This window comes from Lacerta agilis, chromosome 4 (genome assembly GCF_009819535.1).
Source record: "Lacerta agilis isolate rLacAgi1 chromosome 4, rLacAgi1.pri, whole genome shotgun sequence".
Lineage (NCBI taxonomy): Eukaryota > Metazoa > Chordata > Lepidosauria > Squamata > Lacertidae > Lacerta > Lacerta agilis.
Genome location: NC_046315.1, coordinates 91,178,680 through 91,188,032, shown reverse-complemented (window position 1 = coordinate 91,188,032; position 9,353 = coordinate 91,178,680). Strand labels below are relative to the sequence as shown.

General features: G+C 40.4%; 1 protein-coding gene across 12 annotated transcripts in view; it reads left to right on the top strand.

The window, feature by feature from the left end:
• Positions 1 to 448: 448 nt before the first annotated feature.
• The window catches only part of LMO7 (LIM domain 7), a 55,477-nt gene continuing 46,572 nt past the window's right edge, over positions 449 to 9,353 (top strand). For 6 of the 12 annotated variants that reach the window (XM_033147949.1, XM_033147948.1, XM_033147945.1 and 3 more), the window contains exons 1-6: positions 515 to 647; positions 1,610 to 1,862; positions 3,763 to 4,056; positions 4,363 to 4,539; positions 5,101 to 5,808; positions 7,599 to 7,628. In XM_033147949.1, the coding sequence (XP_033003840.1) occupies positions 1,648 to 1,862; positions 3,763 to 4,056; positions 4,363 to 4,539; positions 5,101 to 5,808; positions 7,599 to 7,628 (1,424 nt within the window). In that variant the 5' untranslated portion in view covers positions 515 to 647; positions 1,610 to 1,647. Of the gene's footprint in view, positions 648 to 1,609; positions 1,863 to 3,762; positions 4,057 to 4,362; positions 4,540 to 5,100; positions 5,809 to 6,575; positions 6,784 to 7,598; positions 7,629 to 9,353 lie in introns of those variants that run through there. The other 6 variants (XM_033147954.1, XM_033147950.1, XM_033147955.1 and 3 more) reach the window with 4 other exon arrangements.

Sequence of the window (9,353 nt, the reverse complement as noted above, 5' to 3'; positions counted from 1 at the left end):
GGCATGTCCCCGTAAGCCCGGCTCCGTTGTCCCTTCACCCCCACTCCCCCTTTACAGGGGGGGCGAGGGAAGGGTTCGGAGCCTCCGCGGGCGCAGCCGGGGAGCCCAGGGTGCGGGACGCTCTTCCCGCACCCCAACCGGAGCCGCGCGCTGCGGTAGCGCGGCTCCTAACCCCCGGGATGGACAAGGCGCTTCGGACCCGAAGCAGCCTTCGACCACCCGACAATGGCGTCGCCGCCGGAAGTCCCACATTCAGCAGTAATTATAAAGTAATTATATTTGTTTATTTTCTGTTTCAAGTTTCATAAACGCATTTCCCCATGCTATAAGCTTCCATTGAGAAGAACACCATTCATGTCACTCAAACAGAAGACATTGCAAAATTATCATCATTAAAATCCTTTGATAATTTTTTTTAAAATTTATAAACAACAACTTTTCATTGCAGGCTCTTGGAGAATCCAGCAGTCCCAAACGAAGTGGAAGGGATAGCGGATACGGAGATATTTGGTATATTGAACGCAGTGACTCGCTTTCGTCATCTATCAGCCATAAGAGAGACGATTCCTTTGATAGCTTGGACTCCTTTGGCTCAAGATCTTCTGCAAGCTTTTCATCAGACGTAACTTTGAAAGGTGGCAGTGAAGGTAATATATTCTTTAAAATCCTACTCGCCATATTTGCTTGAGAGAAGTAGGACAACAAAAGCTGTAAGGGTTAGATGCTTTTATCAGATCAGTCTTTTCCTAGTTTTAAGCATTCTGAGGTTTTCCAGACGAATGTCAGATAGCTAAAGAACATTCGCTTAAACAAGTTTGCTAGCTATCAAACAACTAACTGAAGGAAATTGAATGGGCAATTGGTACTAGATAGGTCATAGGACTCCCTCACTTCCCGTTTGACCCCAAATACTAAATACATCTGGCAGGTGAGCTGGAAGTCATTAGTTTTACCCAGTGCCTCTGCCAAACCTCTTTACCTCTGCAGTCAATAAAGTTGTGGCCTGATCTGACCCAAGATGTACATTGTCATATTTTGTTTATTTACTGTTCCTAAGACTGGCTGCTGGTGGTGGGGGGCTGAGGTACCTGGGCACGCAATTGAATTACTGTTCACAATAGCAACAAATCCATTTCGGTAACTATGTTAATATTAACAGAGACTTCATAAACAGTTTCGTAAGGACTTCATGACCTCTGGCCTGCCATTCTCTGTTAGTTTTGTGGCACAGTATGTGATTTTTGACCGTCTATTCTGGCACTGAGAAATAAATTTGAAAAGGTTGCTTCCAGTTCAGAGAGGGTTTTTCATTTAATATTATTGGTCTTGTGATTTCTGTGGAGAAGTATCAGTTATAGAGCACAGTCATTGAGATCAATAGTTCATTTTGCAAGTGGGAATGAGGAAATGATGTAATTAATGCAACGTAACTAGGAAAAGCAAAGTTCATCCAGGTGAATTTTCATACAGCATCATGGCAAGCGTCTGAAAATATTCTCTTGCTCCGTTTGCAATAAAAATCTTAAGAGGGCTTGGGTCAGCGTTGGCTTATAACAGAATAAACTTCCGATGCTGAAATTTCAACTTTCTGTGTGTTTTTGTTTAAAAGATTGTGAAAGTGACACAGATTCTGAAACACGCGCAAGAATGCATGATCCCAGTAAAGATGACATGTCATACCGCAGAGTTTCTGTGATTGAACCCAAGCCCGCTGCAGAGTTCAATCGTTTCTTACCCAGCAAAGCTAAACCGCCAACATACATGCCAGCACCCTTGAGGAAGAGAAGAACAGAAAAGAATGAGGATAACAGAAGAAGCTGGGCAAGTCCCGTGTTTACGGAGCCAGATGGAACATTTTCAAGGTATTCGTGTGGTGTTTAAATGTGTTTAAATGTGTGTATCCAGAGGTACCACTGTACTACGTTCTCATTTGATGCTAGCCGGAGTTGCCCTTGCATTTCACATTTTGGTTTCAAACTTTGTATACGACACAGATGTGTAATGGTACACAGTGGTTAAAAGAAACCGTGGGTAAGGAGGGATTTCGTGTGAGAGACGTAAGGTGAGAGGGCTCATGAGTCCTCAGTAGGCTTCTGATTTTTCCTTTTCCTAACCATGACACCAGAATAACGAAGTTGGCTATATTAAAAGGTTGACAAAGTGTTAAGTTTTTCAAAAATATTGAATTCAGTTAAATATTCAGTTTTGAAATCAGTTTCAGTTTTAATTTGGACAAAAACCACCACTTTCGGGTTTTTATATTTTTTAAAAAGGCGCCCCTGAATTTCTGGTAGTTTCTTTTTGAAGTTTGCTAAATTGATGTGTTGTTTATTAAAATATGACACACTCTTTTTGCTTTCCCATGTGACTTTTAATAAAACTTGCTAACTCTTTGTAAGGTAGCTGAGAGTAAATATTCCGTTCATTTACTCAGATAATAAAATGAGATTAACTTGAAGTTCATAGAAGAATTTTTCCCCATTCCCTCCTTCCATTTGAAGACATCTTTGTCTCTTCCAACGCCCCTTTGGAAGACTTTTGTGGCGGTAGTGGGCCGACATTCTGTCATTAACTCACAAATTGGGTCTGTGCGCTTCCTCCTGTGCATATGTTTCATAGTTCTTAGCAGAGCAACACAGCTTAGTCCCTGATAATAAGGCTTCCGGAGTCTGTAGTCTTTGTTCTACAAACCACTTTATTACAAACTATATACAGTTCAGCCTGGAGCACACTCTTCTTGCATGGTGCTCACAGAAAGCGAAACCGAAAGTGTGTTACAGACAATAGCATCAGTTCAACAGATGTACATATCCAGTTGTGGGACGTCATATTCTTTCCAGGTTTAACCCTGTGTTAACCTGATACTACAACAGTCTTCCTAAATAATGTGGGGTGGTACAAAGGGTGCTGCTGGTAAATGGCAGAACTTCTCAAAATTGATCACCTCAATACAAAATGATGTACAAAATCTTTATTTTGTCGTTGGATTATTACCCCCCCTCCAAGAATTTACATAGCATTGCCTTATGCTGTGATTGTAGTAGAGCTGGTTGCCAGGCGTACCAATTCTCATTCTGTAGCTTCATCCCTATTATCGCTGATCTCAGCAGATGTGGAAGGAGTCCTTTACCTTCCAATCAAAATAGCAGAGCAGAGAGTGGCTTGGCATATCTAGCTTCCCCACAGGTGATCTGCCAGTTTGATGGTAGTTCCTATTTAGAAGTTGAAAGGAAAGCTGACAGATGATACTCAGGATGATTTGGCAAAGTGCAGGCTCTTGGTGAAAATAGCTTTTGCTAGACCTGGATTTCCTTATGCCCAGCAAAATTATTCTTCCAGATATGATGCTCAAGACATTGTAACACTGACCCATTACCCATGGTGCTGAAAGAGATGTGGTTAAAGGTCTACTTCTCTGGGTTCTTATGATTTACTCCTAAACTATCAAAAGTATCTGTAAACACACTATCTGTAAATAGTGTGTATTCTGAAGCCAGAGTTTCTTGATCTGCCTGTACAAAAACTTAAACCACTTCCTGTCTCTCTGTGTGCTTTGAATAGTTTCCTAACATTTTTCTTTTGGTCACATGAAAAAAAGTCTTCTGTTATAATGGCATCCTTGCATAGCTGCAGTGCTTTGATACTCAGAACTAATTTTGCTTCATTCACAAGTTTGTAAATTTTTAGCCAAATATGTCATCTGTTCTGTATTCGACGACAAATTGTGTTTGAAAGTATAACTTGATTGGGTATTTTGTACAGTAACCAGAGAAGAGCTTTGCAGCGAGAGATGGAACGCAATACATCAGCTAACGTTCTTTCAGGCTTCTCCAACTATTTGGAGGAGGAGGAGGAAGAAGAAAAGACAATGGGCACTCCAGACATTGAAACAGATGACCTTTATGTCCGCAAAATAAATGCTGCAGTGTCAAACCTAAAACTTTCCTCTCATAAGTTTCTTCCCAAGTCTTGGATTCCAGGGGAAGAATTGCACTGGAAAAAAGCGCAAAGGATATCTTTTTCCAAGCAATGGTATAAGGATATTCAAGGATTCAGGTTTGTTGTCTTGCATGTTCTTTTTTCATCCAAACAGACCTTTTTTTTAAAAAAACAACAACAACAACACATGTTTAAGTGGCTCAAATCACTGCACGATTTGAGTTGTGGCAGGGGGCGTGGAGTCTTCACTGGCTATTGCCTGTGGAAACTGAATTGCTGTTCTATTTGATTTTGAAATACAGCATCTTCCTATAACCAGTTATTTTAAGTGGTGTATTCAAACAGATTGCTGCATACCATTTTTGTGCCAGAACTTACATATTCCCTGTTTTTCCCCTTCTTCACTTACGTGCTACTGTGCAGTAAAAGCGCAGATTCTGAAGAGGATGTTGCAAGAGTCCAGGCAAGCAATAGCCTGAGTAACTTGGGTAACAGTTGCAGAGAAGACTCAAACTGCATTAAACAGACTGCGGAACTTGCTGCAAAATCAGTACTACAAGCTGCAGAAGAAAGTGTTAACTATTCCTCTGATCTACCAAGGTTGCTACAATTGCATGAACTATGCTATCCTGTGTGTACAGAAATCTGCTGTTTGCTAAAAGTTAAAAGTGAAAAGTTAATATGGATCGCTGCCTTTTGAACTTTTCCCCCTGTGTCCATACGTGTTGGCTTACTGAATTCACACTACTAAAGCAGAGTGGATTTTATTTTTGCGCTGGTCGATGTTCTTGTCTCCTCTGCCATGATTGCTATGCTTTGCTGCTACGCAGGAGTAAAAGTGTTGTCCTTTAAAAATACGTTGGAGTCATAACAAGTCACATTTCAATGTTGCAGTGTGCACCCCTTTTCAGTTGCAAAGTTTATTGCATCTTTTTGGTCTGCATTTCAGGCCTTGCTCTCACTGAGTTTGGAAACCTTTGAGCTCTAGCACTGATGGCTAACTTAAAAAAAAAAAAACTTTTTAAAAAAGCACCCACAAATAGAAAATCTGACATACTAGTTTTATATGCCAGACACAGGTTTAGCACTTCATTGAGAGCTAGGTCTCTGTTTCTACTAGTTAATGCAACTTTTAATTCGTGTGTCTTTTTTATATCTCAGTCAGTTTTTATTTCTGCGGGCACTGCAAAAATATTCTGACGACTACCTGTCCTCTGAAACTAGAACCAAAATTGATCCTTCTTCAGGGCCTAGGCTCATAACATGCAGGAAAAAAAATTATTTTAGGCCTGGATGTGACCAAAGGGACAATGAAAATGGAGACAATTATCCAGATTTGGAAAATGATGATTTGTTTGTTCGTAAGACTGGTGCTTCCCATGTGAATCCGGTAATCCTCCAAGGTTTTCAGTATCTTAAGCAAGGTCCTCAGATAGAAGGAGAGATAGTTCTCCAACCCAGAGACGATGAAACCGCAATTCCAGATTTGGAAAAAGATGATTTGACAGTTCGCAAAGCTCAGTTTCAGAAGAAAGAAGTGCCCTTATCAGGTGCCCCAGATAGATACTGGCCTGCTCTCTTTCCGGATCCTTGGAGTCTCCCACCAGAAATCCAGGCCAAATTTCTTTGTTTGCTTGAGAAGACAACAAGAAAGGATGAGAGACAAAGCGGTGGAAAGATTTTATCTCCTTCTTCACGGCAAAAGAAGGATGATATGTTGACCCGCAAGATCGAGCTGCTCAACGTAGGAGTCAATGTGCAGCCCATTAGTTTCTCTCCAGGAACATGCAGCAAAGAAGACATGGAAAAATGGGAGGCAATCAGAGAGGCCAGCAAAATCAGACACAAGAAAAGGCAAATGGTTGAAAGGTCAGCTCAAGGCCATGCATGGATTGTGCTTGTATCCAAAATATTCTGAAATGGTTTTTGTTTTTTTTAAGAGAGAACAAGGGACAGCAGCATCTTGCTTTCAACCATGCATGTCTTGGTGTGAAACTTAAGTCTGTGTCTTTGTATATTGTCCCATGAGTTGTTGTGTTGGTTGTCAAGCTCATCAACAATACAAACCACATACTTCAGGAGTTTCAGGACTGTTTGATCACTGGACTAATGCAGCCTTCACGAATCCATTTATTTAAAGGATCAGAAATAAAAGTTTCTGCTTGCAACAGATTCAACATAGCTGGTACTTCAAAGTATTTGTTTGCAGACATTCTTGGGAATGTGTGCATTTCAAGTGTAGGAGTGGCTAAATGGGTATAATATCTTTTTCTCCTTGCTCTACTACTGTTTAAGGTCTTTATATTCTTGTATCGAAAACACATCTATGGATGAACAGAAGCAAACATACATATGGATTGCTTCTCCTCTTTCTCCGCAGTCAACGTCTGTGTGATCTAAATAACCCCTTTAGGTGTGCTCAAAGGTTGCTCACAGTGTGGAGCAAAGATCTCATTCTGCAACCGCTGACCTTTCCCAGTTTTGCTTCTAAATTGCTTCTGTCCCATTCTTGACTCAAAAAGAACTCCCAACTCAAAAGCACTTTGTGGAGCAATTATGAGTCTGTGAATTTAGATAGATGATAGATGGATAGATGATAGATAGATAGATAGATAGATAGATAGATATAGATAGATATAGGTATTTAGTAATCCCACTAAAATATTAACAAGTAACTCTGTCCCAATCCAGCCACTGAAATCTAGCCCTAATGTGGGAGGACTTTACAACCTGTTCAGAAGATGTTTGGATACTAGTGAGCATAATTTGCGGTTGTTGACAACACCTATCTTCATGAAGAAACAGTCCTGGGTCAATCTTAATGAGGTTTCTTATATTCACCTGGTAAAGTGTTTTCCATCTTGAAATACCCTTATCCATTTCATTCTACATGGAGCATTCATTAGTCCTTCAGCAAACTTTGTATGTTTTTTTGTGTGTCCGCTGAGTAGTTCTAGAGCACCAATTATGCATGTTTCGTTGGAAAGTATAACTGCAAGCTGGTTGCATACTTAAGCTTAACACAGTTAACAAATTTTAAGGAACAATTAGAATTAAACACGTGAGGCACCTTACATTCTCCCTGAATCTCCCTGCCTTCTTGTGTGTGGGATCATCTGCCGCCAACTTCCGACTCCCTTCCTTTTAGTTATCCGAGAGCTGTGCTCTGTAAATGGCTCAAAAAGGCATGGGCTGAATCTTTGCCCTAACATATTACTCTGTGACTGTTTTTAAATAGTTATGCAATGATTATATAAACAACTACTAGATACAAATCAGAGCTGTAACTGTGGCTGTATTTAATGTGTTAAGCTTCTGATATGTGTTCTGTGTGTTTGATAGATTAAGACGTGCCCATCCATATTTGCATTTTTAAGATTAGAAAGTTTCTAGGTATGCACATTTTGTGGTCCATTCTAAACCACAAAGAAAAAAGCAGGTGTAAGTATGTGTGTTGGCAGTTTAAATTATTCTCAGAGCTCAGCCTAATATCTGAATTTTGAGATTGTCATAGGGTTTTCATATTCACATTACTTTAGCAACTTGTTCATTGTTTTAGTTCATATGTTCTACATAATGTTGTTGGCATTTTTTTTTACATATGGTGAAAGTGGAATGGGTAGTATGAACTTGTTTTGGTTTTCTGATTTCCCCCTCAGGCTGTTTCAAAAGATTACTGATGAGCATGGGTAAGTTTAATGAGAAAAGCATGGCAGAGCATACAGATTCCAACATAATGCAATGGATTAACCATGCAGCTTATGCGTTTTCAGCACTGGCTAAAGACTTGTGCTTTGAGGCAAAATGTGCATGATGCTTCATACCTGAGTGCTTAATTGGTTTGCACGGCAGTTTCTGGGATTCATTTAGGGCAGTGGCAGGAAATGTGGCCCTCTCAGATGTTGCTCAACTTCCGCCTTCCATCAGCTCCAATTCCTAGCAATTATGGCCAGTGGTCAAGGATGATGGGAGTTCAAGTCCAGCAACATCTGGAATAGCCACTAGTTCTCTACCCCTCGTCTAGGAGGAACTCTGAATGGCAAAGTTTTTGCATGTATGGAGGAAAATAAAATGAGCAGTTATAGTCCAGCAGCTTCTTAAAACAAGCTGGGAGCGTTTCATTGCTTGAAGCCTAGCATGTGGCACACTTCAGATAGAGTATGTTTGAATACTGTTTATGCAATCCACACTTCCCACAAGTAGCTCCTTAAACTAAATGAAAACTGACTTTTCTGACAGAGATGTTGATGACCAGCAACTTTGCTGAACCAATAAACTTGTGCCTGAGAATGGGATGTACCAACAGCTGTGCCAGGAAATTTTCACAAGCAGTTTGATGGTGGTGTTTATAAGTATTTGAAGGTTTTCAGCAGCAGCCTCTTTGTACACAATCCCCCTTTTGGCCTTGGAAAAAAGATTTAATTCGTTTGACAAAAAGTGAGCTTAAAACTAGAAATATTGTGAGGCATCTGAGTGGTAAATATTCACACCAGGGAAAGGATTTTCATCTTTTAATGAGATAAATGGTAAAATTGGTATCCGTTAATAATACAAATTTCCCCCAATATTTGGGTTTTGCCTGTTCCATGCGCCAAGAGAGTTTCTAAAATTGGCGAAATTATTTCACAAACGTTGACTAATAACAGCAAAGCCAGATATGATGAAGTAAAAGTGCTTCTGACACCAAACACAGCAAGAACACACTTTCATTTCTTCCATAACATATAGGAAAAATAACATAATGTGAGATTATGATGTCCTGGCTTTCTCTAGCTTTGGTGCACATCAGGGACATCCGTAATACAGTCGTATCTTGGATCCTGAACGCCCTGGAACTCAGGTGTTTTGGCTCCTGAATGTCGCTGACCCGGAAGTGATTGTTCCGGTTTGCGAATGTTCTTTGGAACCCGAACGTCTGACAAGGCTTCTGCAGCTTCTGATTGGCTGCAGGAGCTTCCTGCAGCCAATCAGAAGCCGCAATTTGGTTTTCAAACATTTTGTAAGTCAAACGGACTTCCGGAACGATTTCCTTTCAACTTCCAAGGTACGACTGTACTTTGAGACTAATATGTGAGACATTGCACTATATCTTATAGGGTGGGTGTGGGAGTGAGGTACGTGATGACCCACCCACCCAAAAAACCATGGCCACATTTTATAGTTACATGTAGTTTGGCCGTGAAACTAAATGTGAGGGTCACTGAAGAGGGCAACTGCACTGACATAGCTATAAAATGTGGACTTCCAGGATTCAGGTATTCTTAGGTAATGTGTTAAGGTTGTTAGACTTCTTAAAATCTCTAAGCGCCCATTCTCATTTGGGATGATGAGAAGTCCAGTAAGTTGGGTTCTGTTCACCAATTGCCCAGGAAAGCAAGGAAGCATGTGAAAGAATTCTGGGATATCTCTGTGTC